Consider the following 16,640-nt stretch of genomic DNA (forward strand, 5'->3'; position numbering starts at 1 on the left):
ATATTGTGAACGATATTGTTGCAATGTCACCAGTTTGGTGACGTTGCAGAGATGTCGAAACGACATCATTGCATGTGACACGTGCTAACGATCAACAATCAGTTGGCTGATGGTTAATCGTTGCCTAATGGTCTGGGCCATAAATCTATCGTTTGTCTCCCGCTGGGCAGCACACATCGCTGCGTGTGACAGCGAGAGACCAAGGATCAGCGAGCTCCCAGCGCCATACAGCAGACGCTGGGAGCTGGTATCCAGTGTAAACAGCGGGTAACTAAACGGCGCTTAGTTACCCGCTGTTTACCCTGGATACCAGCGTGCTCGCTGGTTCTGATCGCTGGTGAGTCTGCCTATGTGACAGCTCACCAGCGATCAGCTAACTATGTCCCAGCGATCCCATCCACGTTGGATCGTTAGTGGGAACGCTGGGACATTGAAGCATGTAATGGGGCCTTAACATTCTATGATTCTATAACTGCTGATGCCTCCAGCACATATATGAACATGGTCTTACTCTTGACTTAAAATAAAGTTGAGTGAGTTAAAAACACAAAACAAAAATCTTTATGGTATAATTTTATATTTATGGCTTGACTGTTAACAATTCTGAAAAGAGGGAAGAATAGGAAGCATTTAAGGAAACCAGGATGGATAAACACAGAACTTAAGCACATGCTAAAAAGGAAGAAAGAAATGTTTATAAAATGGAAAGAGGGAGGCATATCTAAAGAAGAATATAATGCTGTCTGTAGAACTTGCAGGGCACAAATCAGATTTTCTAAAGCTGACAATGAATTGAGGCTTGCAAGAGACGTCAAAAGCATTAATAAAAAATTTGGGGGATATGTCAAAAGTAAAAGAAAAGTCAAAGATGCTATAGGATTTTTACAGGATGAAAAGGATGAAATGGTAAGACAGGATGTTGAGAAGGTTGAACTTTTAAATTCCTATTTTGCATCTGTTTTCTCTCAGAAAGGAAATGTAACAAACTGTTCTTCACCGTCCTATTAAGGGAATAGAAGAATCTATAAACAGAAAGATAGTGAGGAAACACTTAGCTAACCTAAATGAATTCAAGTCTCCAGGTCCAGATGAATTCCACCCCAGAGTACTGAAGGAGATAGCAGAAGACGTTTTTGAACCCCTCTCCATAATCTTTGAAAATTCTTGGAGAACAGGAGAAGTCCCAGAAGACTGGAGAAGAGCAAATGTTGTTCCTATCTTCAAAAAAAGGGGGAAGAAGGTGGACCCAAGCAACTATAGGCCGGTGAGTCTGACTTCTATACCAGGAAAGATCTTTGAACAAATTTTTAAACATGTAAGTATCTGGATAAGAATGAAGTGATTAAACAGTCAGCATGGGTTTGAAACTAATAAGTCATGTCAGACTAACTTAATTTCCTTCTATGACAGAGCCACTGATTGTGTGGATCAGGGAAATGCTGTAGATATAGTATATCTTGACTTCAGCAAAGCATTTGACTCACACAATCCTTACTGAAAAAAATGGCTAAGTATGGAATGGACAAGGCAACTGTTAGGTGGATTCATAACTGGCTTAGTGATCGGACCCAAAGAGTGGTCGTAAATGGCTGCACATCCAGTTGGAAGAATGTCTCAAGTGGAGTACCACAGGGCTCTGTCCTGGGCCCTGTATTGCTCAACATCTTTATCAACGATTTAGATGTAGGAATTGAGGGTAAACTGATTAAATTTGCTGATGACACAAAGCTAGGAGGGATAGCTACTACTAGAGAAGAGAGAGAGAGGATTCAAAAAGATATAAACAAACTGGAGCAGTGGGCAGCAACAGAATGGTTTTTAACAGGAAAAAATGCAAAATACTACATTGGGGCAATAAAAATGAAAAAAGCATATACAGAATGGGAGGAATAGGGCTAAGCAACAGCACATGTGAAAAAGACTTGGGTATACTAATAGATCACAGACTCAATATGAGTCAACAGTGTGATGCAGCAGCAAAAAAGGCAAATTCAATTCTAGGATATATTAACAGAAGCATACAGTCTAGATCACGTGATGTCATTATTGCCCTCTACTTTGGTCAGACCTCATCTGGAGTACTGTGTCCAGCTTTGGGCGCCACATTTTAAAAAAGACATCAACAAACTGGAGCAAGTTCAGAAAAGAGCAACCAGAATGGTGACCGGTCTGCAAACCCCGTCTTATGAGGAAAAGTTACAGGATTTGGGAATGTTTAGCTTGCAGAAGAGAAGACTGAGAGGAGACTTAATAGCAGTCTACAAATATCTCAAGGGCTGTCACATTGTAGAAGGATCATCTTTATTCTCATTTGCACAAGGAAAGACTACAAGCAATGGGATGAAACTGAATGGGAGGAGACGCAGATTAGATATTAGAAAAAACTTTTTGACAGTTAGAGTGATCAATGAGTGGAACAGGCTGCCACGAGAGGTGGTGAGTTCTCCTTCAATAGAAGTCTTCAAACAGAGGCTGGACAGACATCTGTCTGGGATGATTTAGCGAATCCTGCTTTGAGCAGGGGGTTGGACCAGATGGCACAGGAGGTCCCTTCCAACTCTATGAATCTATGATAGAATTCTATTATAAAAGTTTATGAAAAGGTTGCAACATTTTTACGATACTCTCAGTTGTGTAAAAATTGTGATTGGCATTTTTATGCTCATCCCGGCCAACTTTGATGATTTTTGAGCATTTTTAGGCCCAGCTTGCCTATGTGGGGCGTGACAGTTTTATCAATCACCTAATGAAGTCAAGAAGTAAAAAAAATTCTCTCTGCAATGCTGAACTCATTAATGCTGAATAGTGTTTTTCAGGTACAAACAATTTAAATAAATCTGCAAAAGTAAATAAAAGACATTTTTACCCATTTTCAGAAGGCTCAATTACCAGTTTTCTTTCCCCAATATTAATATTCAGGTCACCACTGTCAACAGTATTTTCTCCTCCTTTATTTGTGTAGCCGGTCCTACCTTGCTGCACCTATTTGCAAAATGCGAATTTGACATTTTAGAATAATTTTGGAGATTTACTTTGGTAAATACACTTTCACCTTGACCACATTCATTGATTTAGACACTTGATTTGTCAATGCGGTGTGGCCTGAATGGATAAAGGGCATGATATACTAGAACGGTGTACAAATTGTTTAAGTGTAGTGAAAGTAACAAAAATCCTTCCACATAAAAGTCATTAGAAAAGGTCTTTATTATCAAAGTTCAACAAGAGAGTAAAAAGAGGAGGAGATTGCGATTGATCCCAAAAGGTGGACAACTACTTTTGAGGCAATTTTTTAATTTTTTTTTCTTTTTTAAATGCACGATTTGGTGGTAATTATTTTCTGCAATTGGGTTTTATGACAAATTATGCACGGATTAGCTTTTACAGGCCCTTTGTTTCACTGCACAGTCTACTTGGCTCACATTCCTTGGCTATAAATCAGCAGAGAGGAGCTACAAAAAAGACAGAAAAACTGAATTGCAAACTCACCTATCATTCAATCTGACTGAGCTTACTGACAGAGTCGCTGTTAACTCATTCTGCAGCCAGCAATACACAATGAGACACAAAGGCTATAGAAGGCAAATGGAGCAAAGTTGTTAATGAAGCCCAATTCCAAAAATTATATTTAGCTCCAAATGCATGCTTTTTAGTTATGTCATTTAAAAAAAATAAATAATTGTCCTCAGAAGGTGTGCGGCCCTTTTAATGGTGAAGACATAGAAGTTGCAGACTTCCTTTGCCTACGTAAAGACATTCACGTGAGAACAGGTTATTGTCATATGAAGCAAAGGAAAAACAAATCCTTCAGATATCAACTCCATTTTGTCATGCTAAGCACAAATGATCATTATTTTGTTCCTTTCCTATGATCAAATGAAAGGGGCATTCCATGTACATCATAAAGTGATCGAGTATCCCACATACATGCCATCACTTCATAACACGGCAATACCACTTCAAGAAAACAAAAACTACATGGTAGTCAATTACAGAAAAGATCTTTTACCTTTAAGGAGATCTATTCCTGTTTGTGACGAGTAATAAACAGAGAACAGAATATTGTGCTGCTGAGGGGCCTGGACACAACACGCTACATACTGTATTCAATAGTTATAGCATGATCAATACTTATATGTAGACTTGTGGCATGATAATAAGCAGCAACTTCATAAAGCTGTACAAGAAGTCATACTACAAATCACACAACATTATATTTTACAGTTATTTTGTTTTCTTTGCTGTGTGGATAAGAGTTTTCTAGTCCTAACTGCAGCCGCCTCTGCTTCTCGCAATAAACTTTCCAAGTTGCTTCATTAAATCCATAGTTGAAATAGTCAGAAAGATCAGCACCTAGAAATAACACAAGGATACAATTACAGGACAGAACAATTTATCATTCAATTAAGCATTTATGAAAACCTTAAAAAGCATGCACATCAGTCAGGCATCATGCACACATAATATATTATTCTAAAGGACAAGATAAGCAGCTCCTCTCATCTCCAGATCATTAGTAAATATTCACATTCATTTTTCAGCTGCAACTTGTAAAAGGGACTGTCAGCTCAGAATGACTATTTAAGCCAAGTACAGGCACTAACTGCATCATAGTGGGGCCAATCACATATACAATGGCATGTAAAAGTTTGGGCACCCCTGGTCAAAATAAGTTATTGTGAACAGTTATTCATGTTGAAATGATCTCTAAAAAGGGCCAACGTTAAAGTATCACAGCTTGTAAATTCTTTTTGTAGCCAGTCAAGACTCTTTCAATTCTTGTTTGAGGGATTTTCATCCATTCTTCCTTGGAAAATTCTTCCAGTTCTGTGAGATTCCTGGGTCGCCTTGCATGCACTTCTGTTTTGAGGTTTAGCCACAGATTTTCAATGATGATCAGGTCAGGGGACTGTGAGGGCCATCGTAAAACCTTCATCTTGCACCTTTTCAGGTAGTTAGTTGTGGATTTTGACGTGTGTTTATGATCAGTATACATTGGTAGAAGCCATCCTCTTTTCAACTTCAGCTTTTTTTTTATAGATAGTGTTATGTTTGCATCAAGAATTTCTTGAAATTACGTTGACTCCATTCTTCTCTCTACCCGTGAAATGTTCCCATCCTATTGGCTGCAACACAACCCAAAGCATGATTGATCCACCCCCCATGCTTAATGGTTGGCAAGATGTTCGTTTCCTAAATTCTGGGCCCTTTTTTCTCCACACATACACTACCGTTCAAAAGTTTGGGGTCACCCAGACCATTTTGTGTTTTCCATGAAAACTCATACTTTTATTAATCAAATGAGTTGCCAAATGAATTTAAAATCTAATCCAGACATTGACAAGGTTAAAAAAAAAAAAAAAAAAAAAAAAAAAATTTGAAATAATTTTCTCCTTCAAACTTTGCTTTCATCAAAGAACGCTCCCTTTTGCATCAATTACAGCATTGCAGACCTTTGGCATTCTAGCAGTTAATTTGCTGAGGTAATCTGGAGAAATTTCACCCCATGCTTCCAGAAGCCCCTCCCACAAGTCAGTTTGGCTTGATGGGCACTTTTTGCATACCATACGGTAAAGCTGCTCCCACAACAGCACAATGGGGTTGAGATCTGGTGACTGCGCTGGCCACTCCATTACAGATAGAATACCAGCTGCATGCTTCTTCCCTAAATAGTTCTTGCATAATTTGGAAGTGTGCTTTGGGTCATTGTCCAGTTGTAGGATGAAATTGGCTCCAATCAAGCGCTGTCCACAGGGTATGGCATGATGTTGTAAAATGGAGTGATAGCCTTCCTTATTCAAAATCCCTTTTACCTTGTACAAAGCTCCCATTTTACCAGCACCAAAGCAACCCCAGACCACCACATTACCTCCACCATGCTTGACAGATGGCGTCAGGCACTCTTCCAGCATCTTTTCAGTTGTTCTGCGTCTCACAAATGTTCTTCTGTGTGATCCAAACACCTCAAACTTGATTTGTCTTTCCATAACACTTTTTTCCAATCTTCCTCTGTCCAATGTCTGTGTTCTTTTGGCCACATTAATCTTTCCTTTTACTAGTCAGTCTCAGATATGGCTTTTTCTTTGCCAGTCTGCCCTGAAGGCCAGCATCCCTGATGTAGGAAATCTTCAGTTTATTGGCAATTTCTCACATGGAATAGCCTTCATTTCTAAGAAGAAGAATAGACTGTCGAGTTTCACATGAAAGTTCTTTTTTTCTGGCCATTCTGAGAGTTTAATGGAACAAATGTAATGCTCTAGATTCTCAACTAGCTCAAAGGAAGATCAGGTTTATAGCTTTTCTAATCAGCCAAACTGTTTTCAGCTGTGCTAACATACTTGCACAAGGGTTTTCTAACCATCCATTAGCCTTCTTACAAAGTTAGCAAACACAAAGTACCATAAGAATGCTGGAGTGATGGTTGTTGGAAATGGGCCTCTATACACCTATGAAGATATTGTATTACAAACCAGATCCTTGCAGCTAGAATAGTCATTTACCACATTAACAATGTATAGAGTGTATTTCTGAATCATTTAATGTTAGCTTCATTGTAAAAAAATGCGCTTTTCTTTCAAAAATAAGGAAATTTCTAAGTGACCCTAAACTTTGGAACGGTAGTGTGCCTTTGATCATTGTGGCAATACAGTTCTATTTTAACTTCATTGGTTCACAGGACTAGTTTCCAGAATGAATCAGGCTTGTTTAAATGTTCTTTTACATACTGCCGACGCTGAATTTTATGGTGAGGATGAAGGAAAGATTTTCTTCTGATGACTCTTCCATGAAGGCCTTATTTCTGTAGGTGTCTCTGAACAGTAGAACAATGTACCACACCTCCAGAGTCTGCCAAATCTTTCTGAAGGTCTTCTGCAGTCAAGTGGGGAAACTGATTTGCCTCTCTAACAAACCCATGAGCAGCTCTGACTAAAATTTTGTTTGGTCTTCAGACCTTATATTGATCTCCACTATTTCTGTTAACTACCATTTCTCAACTACATTTCTAACTGAGGTAAGGACAACTTGAAAACGCTTTGCAATCTTCTTCTAACCTCCTCCTACTTTGTGGGCCTCCACCATTTTCATTTTCAGAGTGCTAGGCAGCTACTTAGAAGAACCCATGGCTGCTGTTTTTTTTGGCACAAAGTTAGAGGAGGCTGGGTTTTTATAAAGCTAGGAAAGTTGCATCCTCTGACCTTTCCTAAAGATGGTAGTGAACAAGCCATAACCCTAACAGACTAAGGTCTGAAACATTGGTCAAAGTTATCTGAGCACACAAATCTCCAAGGGTGCCTATGTAAAATATAAATATATAAATACACCCACATATACAGCATTTCATTTTCAACTTGCTTAACTGCTCACAATAACAGTAATTTTGACTAGGGGTGCCCAAACTTTTACATGCCACTGTATACACCTTCCCACCTGCTTAGTTTCCATCTATCGCCTCCTTTCTCTGGCTATATGATGGTAGAGCTGTCAAATATGAAGTGGTGGAGATTGAGAGAAAATAAGCACGGGGGGGGGGGGGGGGGTGGAAGGGGGAAGGTGTATATAAATGATTGGCCACGCCATGAAGCACCGACACTTAGTTTGATCAATCTTTCTGTGCTGACAAGAGTCCCTTTAAAAGGGACCTAAACCTAGTTGGCAATTTATAACACTGCTATTTTAGCAGAAGTTCACATATGAAACCTTGAACATTATTCCTTTCGGTAATTGATCAGTATGATCAATTAAGTGTGATGAGGACGTTAGGTCAGAGTGAAAGTTGTCAGTGAGGAGCATTACAGCCTCACAGTTATCAGTAAAGAAACATTAACATTTGTCTTGGAGACTTAATCACAGATAGCTGCACTATATGTCCCAGAAAAATTATGACCACACAGAGACCCCATTTCAGGCAGTGCAGTTTGTTGGGCACCATTGGTTTTGTTGTGTAGATTCGAGTTCTGCCGTTATTTTCATCTTCCTGTTCATATAACAAGCCAACACATAACTACCATAGATGTGAAAGTAGTGAAAAATACTATATGCTATACCTGGTTTTCTCCATGGCTTTTCTTCAAAAGAATCCAGATCTACTTCTAGGACAGGAAGGCCATTAATGCATCCTGGAGCTGAAAAATCTATCCCTTTCGGTGCCAGCTTACCTGAAATGAACAGGATTATGGTTCAACCTTCTATATACAGTTCACTTGCAATCTGTTTTTGTTTACAAATGTACATTTTCTTTCTTTTGGTCAGTTTAGCAATTGTCCTGTAAATATCTCACCTTTGATCTGCCTTGATCACTATAGCAAAACAGCCAGGAGAGGAAAACAAATTATTGAAAGATTTTTTTGTTTTTTTACCAAAAGGTAACACTATTTTTTGATCAACCATTGTTTGTGTATGTGTGCAAAACAACAACTGTGTAATTAAAAAAAATAAATAATATGACTACAGTTTAGAAAGCAGAAGTTGGCCATCACTCTGAAACTGTTCATTAATTAGGTAATTCTCCTGTGCAGATTTTTCTATTCCACGACTACTAAAAAGCCTTAAATAACAATATACAAAGCTACATTGGTCGTCTCTCCCAAGTACGGTACATTTGGATTCAATGATATTCGGACAGTGACACAGTTTTCATAGGCCTCTTTGCCTTAGTCCACTGGATTTGGAACAAATCCTTCAAGAGATGACCGAAGAGCACATGAAAAAAGCATCCAAAAACATCTGGACCCAACTGTACGTGACCATTTATAGTTTTCATAAATTCAATTCTCAAGAATGAATGGCCATATGAATTCATTATATAGGTTACAAGGCTTTCCAGGGTCGGTATGTCTCTCCACATGGAGAAACCTTACACCTTAGACTCCAGAGCCTCTCACCTAGCCAAATCAGATCTCATACTTTGCACTGACGAGGGGCAATACCCCAAAACACCGTGTTTGCAAATTGAGATTCTGATTTGGCTTTTATCCCAAGTCATATTGCAAGACTCATTAAAGAGTCGCTAGTGACTTGCAGGATTGCGGTTTCCAACAGGTGGCACTATAGAGTTCAAGCCCTCTTCCTCTCTGAAGAGGTAATTTGCATATTATATAGCTAATGCCATTTACTGAATGGTAGAGGAAACACTTACCAGCTACGCAATAGCTTCTACCCCCTTTCGTATTCTGGTTTGCCGTGGGTCCCCTATGGGAAAAAAAAAAAAGTTACTAAAGATATGCAAAATAATTACAGAACAACGTGAACATTTTATAAATGTTGACAAATATATGTGGACGTATATTTCAGCCATTTTTATTTAAATACATGATGATATAGTTTAGCCTTTCAAAATAAGGCAACATTGCTTGTATGGTGAAAGTGACCTCAGGGAGCAGCCTGATGTAGGCAGAAACCCCGATTCCAGCAATGTATTACTTAGTTGGAATTTTTCATGGAGCTGGTATAAGAGGTAAACAGCAGCCATTCATCAATAAGAGACAATTTTGTCACAACTACCAGGAGTCTTGTGTCATGCCTACAGTAAAGCATCCTGAGATCATTCATGTTCTGGGTGGTTTTCCATCAAAGGCAATGGTCTCACTCAAATTTTGCCTTACACCGCCATAAATAAAGAATTAAATCTCAACATCCTCCAAGACCAACTTCTCCCAGCCATCCTGAAGCAATTTGGTGATGAATGTTATTTTCTCCACCATGATGAAGCTCCAGGTCGCAAGGCAAAAGTGATAATTGAGTGGCTCAGTGAAGTTTTGGGTCCATGGCCAGGAAATGCCCCAGATTTCAATCCCATTGAGAACCTGTGGTTAATCCTTAAATAGCAGATGGGCAAACAAACACAGAAATTGTGATAAACCCCAAGCACCGATTAGAAAAGAATAAGTTGTCATCAGTTTGGACTTGGCCCAGAAACTGATATACAGCTGTCAAGAATTGATAGAAATCTTGAGAAATAAGGGTCAGCACTGTAAATACTGAGCCTTTATATAAACTTGATGTTTTTATCAATATACGTTTCAAAATGTATGAAATGCTCATAACAATTATACTTCAGTAATGATAGAAACATCTGACTAAAAGATCTAAAAATAGTGAAGCAGGAATCTTTGTGAAAACCAAAATTTGTGACAGTCGCAAAACTTTTTGATCCAAATGTACATCGCCCATAGTATGCAAAAAATAAAAGTTCACAAGCACAACAATGAGACACTCTTACCTGTGTCATGAGGCCTATAGATACGTTTGGTGTATACATAGAGAGCTTTTCCAAGTGATGAAACAGTAGATCTGAATGCAACATGAATATACCATAGTCTGACTGCTATAGAGCAAAAATAAATAGTTTGAGGGACCCTGGTCTAGCAGCCACATGGTTTCTCCTTGGCAGACGGGTTCACAGCATTGTGAACTCCCAACTAGCTGCTGACATCTTGGGTGCCTCTTCTGATTAGTAGACCTCTTGATGTTATGACACAGCCATCACACCGGGTGGGGGAGGGGCCTACTAATTAGAAGAGGCACCCAGGATGGCGGCAGTTCACAGGAATGTGGCTGCTGGTCCTGAGAATCGTTTTGCTCAACTTTAACTCTAATAAAAATATGATCTTTTGTAGCAGAAATTTTTCATGTATCATGGTGCCATCCATGCAGTAAAAAAAATTACTAAATTACTATTATAATGGAAAAAAGGTCTCTACACTCTAACCTACTGGAAAACATAAGTACATACATACAGGCAGGATGGAGCTCCTGTTCGTATGTCGCCAATCGTAACTCTGACATCATCACTATCCGTGTCGCTGTCATCTTCATCAGTACAGCTCTGCGAGACCTATATTAAAATGTAAAAGAGAAAAAACTTTTTTGTGTGTTTCTTTGAGCTACCTAACTTTGTCAGGCATTCACTATATACAATAACGGCTCTCAATCAAATAAAGGAGTGGCATGCCTACATAATTTGCTTTTACAAGCCAGGTAGCCTGTATGATGATGTGGGGAGATTAGATCAATTATTTAGTTTTTTTAAACGATACTGGACAAATCTCCCCAGTGCATCAACAAAAGGGAACGTTTCTATGTAAAGCACCAGACAACTGTGAAAATTGTCCGATGTTTTCCACAGACTCATTGACTTGCATGCCCATGTGTGATCCAACTATAGGCAGCATTGTGGCTCAGTGGTTAGCACTGCAGCCTTGCAGCGCTGGGGTCCTGGGTAAAAATCCCACCAAGGACAACATCTGCAAGGAGTTTGTATGTTCTCCCCCTGTTTGCGTGGGCTTCCTTCGGGTTCTCCGGTTTCCTCCCACACTCCAAAGACATACCGATAGGGAATTTAGATGGTGAGCCCCATCGGGGACAGTGCCAATAATGTCTGTAAAGTGCTGTAGAATTAGTGGCACTATATAAATGTGTAAAATAAAAATAAACTATAACATCTAACTCGGCTCAGTCAGGAAAAAAAACAAAAACAAAAGACAGACATGTACATAAAACATTGGTCCTAGTGCCATCTGATGTTTTCTTGAATCACTCTCAGACCCAATATACAGTCATGCACACAGGCCCATACCTGCAGTAAATCCTCCTTGGGCTCCATGCTCCCACTAGAGATGTCTTGCAATGTATCACATGACTTGTTATGGCTACAGATACAAAAATCTAAATAATTATGAGAATTAGGTTTGAAGTCCTAGAATCCAGAAATGAACTAAAAGTCTCAGAGTATTTATACAAGCATATATGACATGCCACATTGAGCAGGTATAGGAGCATGAGACCCTAGATGAAAAAGCAAAAGCAGGTTTCTTTAATTCCTTCATAACAGTCATTTTTGTGCTTTTGTTTTTCCTCCCCTTCTTCCAAAAGTCATCACTTTTTCCATTTTACAGTCAACATAGTCCTACAAGAACTTTTTTTTTTTTTTTTTTAAAAAAAGAGTAGTTTTAGTTCTGAAAGACACCATTCATTTTACCATACAATACACTTATAAACAAATGAAGTATGGGGAAAAAAAAATAGCATTTCTGCCTTTTTTGGCAATTTAATTTTACAATGTTTATTGCGGTTTAAAAAGTTGCCAGTACAATTATGTAGATATAAAAAAAAAAATTATTTACGTGTTTGGTATCTATATATTTGTTGCCATTCTCTGGAGACATGTAACATTAATTTCTCTAGAGTTAGGGCTGCGTGAGGGATTATTCTTCTCTCAGCATTTTTGGGCGCTTGTAACATTTTCATTGCCGTTTATTCCATTTTTTTCTGATGTAAGATGACCGACAGAAAAATGACAATTTAGGCGTTTTAATTTTTTTCCCTCTTTGCAGTGTTTATAGAACAAGAACTCATTTTATATTTTAATAGATCAGAATTACGAATGTGGCAACACCATGTATTTACCGTAAGTCTTTAATTTATTTTGAAATTGGAAAAAGATTGCAGGAAGAATGATTCAAACGTTAACATTTTAAAAAAAAAGAATAATTATAATTAACATTTACAAGTTTTTCCTCCTTAGGAGTGGAGCTTGAGTAAACTTGGACTCAACCATTTCTATAGCTGGACTCAAAATGATCAACTTAAATCAGGATTATGTAGCTATTCTTACATGGATTTTTAAAGTAAATACACCAGCCTCCTCAGATTAGAATATTTCATATTATATTCCATTTTTATTGTCAAACCTGTGGACAGATCACCTTAAAATGAGTCTATGTTATGGCCATCTAGAAGTGAAATTACAACAAACTAGTGGATTTGGGTACATAATGGGAAACTACACACATTGCAATTCCCCAATATTTCAAGTAATACGAAGGCAGAGAAATCTTAATTTCCAGTGTCCAATTTCCTGTGTGCAATCCAAACTGGTAATATGCCTCCAGTATTCTGGTAAGGGAAGAGGATTTGTTGTGTAGCGTACAGCAAGCACACAATATAACAAAGCACAGAGGTTTTGGAGAAATTACCCAGGTGCTGATCCAGTCTCTTCATCATGGTGGCGAGCTGGGGAATCTGGAAACATAATGAACAAACGTAAAAACTTAACATAACTGGTAAAATGGAAGGACTCACTCAGACACCAGAATAGACATAAGTGTAAACTGTTCCGGTGTAAATTGTGTCTTCAGATAATCAGTTTTCTTGCCTTGATATGGCTTCTTTCCAGTATGACATAAGATCGCACAATCTCTCATAAAACTTGTGCACCACTTTACATTTTATAAGAAATCTGCTGCCTCAGAATGAGGCCGGAGACTCACTAGCATTTTTAAAATTGGTCCGTTGTTGAACCAGAAAAGTTGGAAGAGTGTCATGCAAGTGGCATGTGATTTTCACGCGAGTACAATGCGATTTTTATCACCTAGCATCCGAATGACTTGTGAATGCAATCCATATGCAATGTGATTTTAACATTAGCTATTACTTATAAAGAACTACTCCGTCATTTATAGATGAATATTTCCTTTGAAAACTTATGACAGATAGAAATATGCGAGATATATAGTCAGTGCTTTGCGTGTGTAGCTTACTGTAAATGTATTTTAGTAATAAATACATTTCTGAAAAAAAACCCAAAAAACAAAACACTCCCCAATGAGTTCCATTCACGCCACTCATCAGGACAGGTGTCGTGGGGGTGGGGGGGGAGGGGAGGGGGGAGAAAAAAAAAAAAAAAAAAAATCAGTCCCCCAGTTGTCCATTCTGCTGGTTAATAAAATTTCACGCCACTTTTTTTAAGAAATATATTTATTAATGAAATACATGTACGGTAAGCTACACATGCACCAGACTATATGTCACAGACATCTTCATATATACCTATACTATGTATATATATATCTATTCTGACTTGTCATGCTGTGATTTTATTGTCCATGGCTGATGACATGTCAGGGTTTTCAAGGAGATAGTTGTGTAAAAATAAATAAATAAATAAATAAATAGGACAGCAGATGTATGGCCCGAGTACCGTGCGATTTTTTTTCGCACACCCATTGTCTTCTAGTGATGATTGCGATCTGAAGTTCGCATACACTGTCAGCATGCTGTGATTTTTTTATCAGTCAGATCAAAATTGATAAAAAACTGCAGATGAGCACTGAATCACATTGGTCTGAACGCAGAACGATTTTTTATCAGATTGCATTCGCCCAATTTCATCGCAAGTGGGAAGGAGCCCTAACTCTTGACTCTTCCCTGCCCTTCAAACCAAACATCCAAGCCCATACCACTTCCAAAGATATGTCTATAAGTCGTCCTTTCCTCAATCCTAAATCTACTAGAATAATAGTGCATGCCCTCATAGTCTCCCATGTAGACTACTTGAATATCCTCCCCTGTGGCCTCCCGACTAACTCTCGCACCTCTAAAGTCTATCCTTAACTCCACTGCCCAATTAATCCGCCTCCCTTCTCACTACTCCTCATCTCCCTTCTGCAAATCCCTTCCAATTTATCAGAGCATCCAGTTTAAACTCTAAATGACATTTAAGGCCGTCCATAAGCTGTCTCCTTTAAATACAGTTGTGCTCAAAAGTTTACATACTGGTTTCTTGGCCTTTTTTCAGAGTATGAATGATTGCACAAAATCTTTTTCTCCACTTATGGTTAGTTGAAGCCATTTATTGTTAAACTGTGTTTTCTGTTTTTAAATCACAACCCAAAACTTCCAAATGACCCTGATCAAAAAACTTTTCATACCCTGGTAATTTTGGCCTGATAACATGTATAGAAGTTGACACAAATCGGTTTAAGTGACTACTAAAGGTAACATCCTCACCTAGGCCTATTATGAAAGGAACACCATTCCTACTGTAAAGCAAGGAGGTGGATCGCTGATGTTTTGGGGATGTGCGAGCTACAAAAGGCACAGGAAACTTGGTCAAAGTTGAAGGAAAGATGAATACAGCACGTTATCAGCAAATACTTGAGGCAAATTTGAAATCATCAGCCCGGAAGCTGTGCATGGGAAGTACTTGGACGTTCCAACATGACAACGATCCAAAACACATGGCCAAGTTGACCTGTCATTGGCTACAGCACAACAAAGTGAAGGTTCTGGAGTGGCCATCTCAGTCTCCTGACCTCACTATCATTGAGCCACTCTGGGGAGATCTCAAGCGCGCAATTCATGCTAGACAGCCCAGGAATTTACAGGAACTGGTAGCTTTTTGCCAAGAAGAGTGGGCAGCTTTACCATCTGAGAAAATAAAGAACCTCATCCACAACTACCACAAAAGACTTTAAGCTGTCATTGATGTTAAAGGGGCAATAGATGGTATTAAGAAATGGGGCATGCGAACTTTTGATCAGGGTCATTTGGCTTTCTTCTGGCGACTCGACCATGCAGCCAGCTTTTCTTCAAGTGCCTCCTTATTGTGCATCTTGAAACAGCCACACCGCTAGTTCATAGAGTCCAGCATTTCAGCTGATGTTATTTGTGGGTTTTTCTTTGCATCCCAAATAATTTTCCTGGCATTTGTCACAGGTGAGGATGTTACTTTTAGTAGCCATCCAAACCCATTATGCTGTAGATTATAATCCCTTGAGGGCAGTGTCCTCTTTCTCTCTGTAAGAATATATCAGATGCCTAAGGCTATGTTCACATATCCAGTAAACATCAGTTATAACGGATACAGCAGCAATCAGAAAGTTGTGCAGACACTTTATTGTCCGGCTAGAAAAAAATGATTTCAACTTGATCTGCTTAACACTGAAGTCTAGGGAAAACAGATCTGTTAAACATTCATCGCCTTGTGAGATGAGATCTCGGGACAAGATCTCGTTGCCAAGATCTCAATCTGAGCATGAGCCACCCCCTGCGGCCATTTTCCCGGAGGCCACCGCATCACAGCAATGGATCTGCGCGGGCCTCTGAGCTTTCACCAAATGCCAGGGGAGCTCCACTGCACCAAAGAGCTTCACCGCCGCACCTGTCGCAAAATGCCAGCAGAGCCTCGCAGCACCACCACTGCAACTGTCGCAAAATACCGGCGGAACCCAAGAGCACCATCATCCATGGGATTTACCGGAGGCAACTGCACCAGCCTGGACCACAGAACAACCCCTGTGACCACGCTCCTCCTCCACCTGTGGCGATCAATGCCACCCGGGTGAGTCTTATAGTCCGAAAAATACAGTATACTGCACATAATTATGCATAAAGATATAACAAGTAGAATTACGGATAGGAAAGAGAAGGTGAATAGGAAGAAGAGGAAGAAAGAAGGGGTGAATGAGGACAGAGTAGGAGAGAAGGTTGTGTGGGACAGGAATGAAGGATTTCAGATCTCTCCATCGAGCAGGCCTATGCCTCCCACCCTGTGGGAGGAGGGAGCGAGGGTCTAATTTATTGGTTCTAAGTTATAGGTAGACACTCAGGCAAGCCAGATGCATATTGTCCATGTTGTAAGGACTTCTAACTTAATCGTAAATGTGAATTAAGATCCAGACGACCAGAAGTCTAATTCTGGAGATTCCCTAAATACGATCCAGGGAGCCCAACTGTTGTAGGTTTTATCAGGATCTCCCGTTATTTGGGCTATCATTCATTCTATTCTGTAGATGTCATTAAGTTCTGCAACAAATTCAGAACGTGAAGGAGATTTTTCTTGTTTCCAAAATCGAGGAATC

The 16,640-nt window shown here is 39.2% G+C and overlaps 1 protein-coding gene across 5 annotated transcripts in view; it reads right to left on the reverse strand.

The window, feature by feature from the left end:
- Positions 1-16,640, reverse strand: part of LOC141050881 (uncharacterized) — a 90,284-nt gene that overhangs the window by 52,647 nt on the left and 20,997 nt on the right. For 2 of the 5 annotated variants that reach the window (XM_073547547.1, XM_073547552.1), the window contains exons 2-8: positions 12,975-13,020; positions 11,576-11,648; positions 10,737-10,834; positions 9,137-9,189; positions 8,046-8,156; positions 4,223-4,353; positions 2,867-2,982 (exon numbers count right to left, since the gene is read on the reverse strand). In XM_073547547.1, coding sequence (XP_073403648.1) covers positions 2,867-2,982; positions 4,223-4,353; positions 8,046-8,156; positions 9,137-9,189; positions 10,737-10,834; positions 11,576-11,648; positions 12,975-13,020 — 628 coding nt within the window. Of the gene's footprint in view, positions 1-2,866; positions 2,983-4,222; positions 4,354-8,045; positions 8,157-9,136; positions 9,190-10,732; positions 10,835-11,575; positions 11,665-12,974; positions 13,021-16,640 lie in introns of those variants that run through there. The other 3 variants (XM_073547548.1, XM_073547549.1, XM_073547550.1) reach the window with 3 other exon arrangements.

This window comes from Dendrobates tinctorius, unplaced genomic scaffold, assembly GCF_039654945.1.
Source record: "Dendrobates tinctorius isolate UK_male_01 unplaced genomic scaffold, ASM3965494v1 ptg000154l, whole genome shotgun sequence".
NCBI classification, from domain to species: domain Eukaryota; kingdom Metazoa; phylum Chordata; class Amphibia; order Anura; family Dendrobatidae; genus Dendrobates; species Dendrobates tinctorius.